The 533-nt window shown below is 41.8% G+C and overlaps 1 protein-coding gene across 1 annotated transcript in view; it reads right to left on the bottom strand.

Annotated features, from left to right (window-relative positions):
* LOC119588607 (calcium-activated chloride channel regulator 3A-1-like) overlaps positions 1 to 533 on the bottom strand; it is a gene marked incomplete in the record, with an annotated part of 45,835 nt that overhangs the window by 19,634 nt on the left and 25,668 nt on the right. Inside the window, 2 exon segments of the mRNA XM_037937249.1 lie at positions 28 to 135; positions 289 to 501. Of these exon segments, the coding sequence (XP_037793177.1) occupies positions 28 to 135; positions 289 to 501 (321 nt within the window).

Below are 533 nucleotides of genomic sequence, written 5' to 3'. Positions count from 1 at the left end.
TGTAAGACAGATCGGTTCTTAACTCACCCAAGTTCGCACCGAGATGAGGGAGGAATCACCAGCCTGTACTTTAACACTATACCTTACGCTGCTTGCTCCATTTGTTATTCTAACATGCCATTGCCATTTTCCTGGCTGATTGAGCACAAAGCGGAAGACAATAAATTACAGTTTTATGGCATTTATACTATTAACAGTTCCAAGTATATACACGGAATGATTCAGACGACATCAGATGAACAATAGTTTGATACACGAAAAAACAACAAAAACAACTGGGCTTCCTACCTTGGGTTTGCTCACGACAAAAACCCACGCATCCAACAACTGATCGAATCGACCATTAGCAGCATGCCCGCTGGGGTCTTTAAGGTGCGGTTTATGCTGGTTGTTACTTTCCATGTCGATTATTACATCCATTTTTTTCGGGCAACAGTCAACGAAGAACTGCTTCTTCAGCGTGGTTGAATGACTAACGTTTAAGATTGTTTCCCTGTAAAGCTGTCGAAGGAATGAATGGTGGAGTCAAGTAA

The sequence above is a fragment of the Penaeus monodon genome, chromosome 24, assembly GCF_015228065.2.
Source record: "Penaeus monodon isolate SGIC_2016 chromosome 24, NSTDA_Pmon_1, whole genome shotgun sequence".
In the NCBI taxonomy this organism is placed as follows: domain Eukaryota; kingdom Metazoa; phylum Arthropoda; class Malacostraca; order Decapoda; family Penaeidae; genus Penaeus; species Penaeus monodon.
Note: the sequence above shows the minus strand (reverse complement) of the source record. Positions and strands in the feature narration are given on the sequence as shown.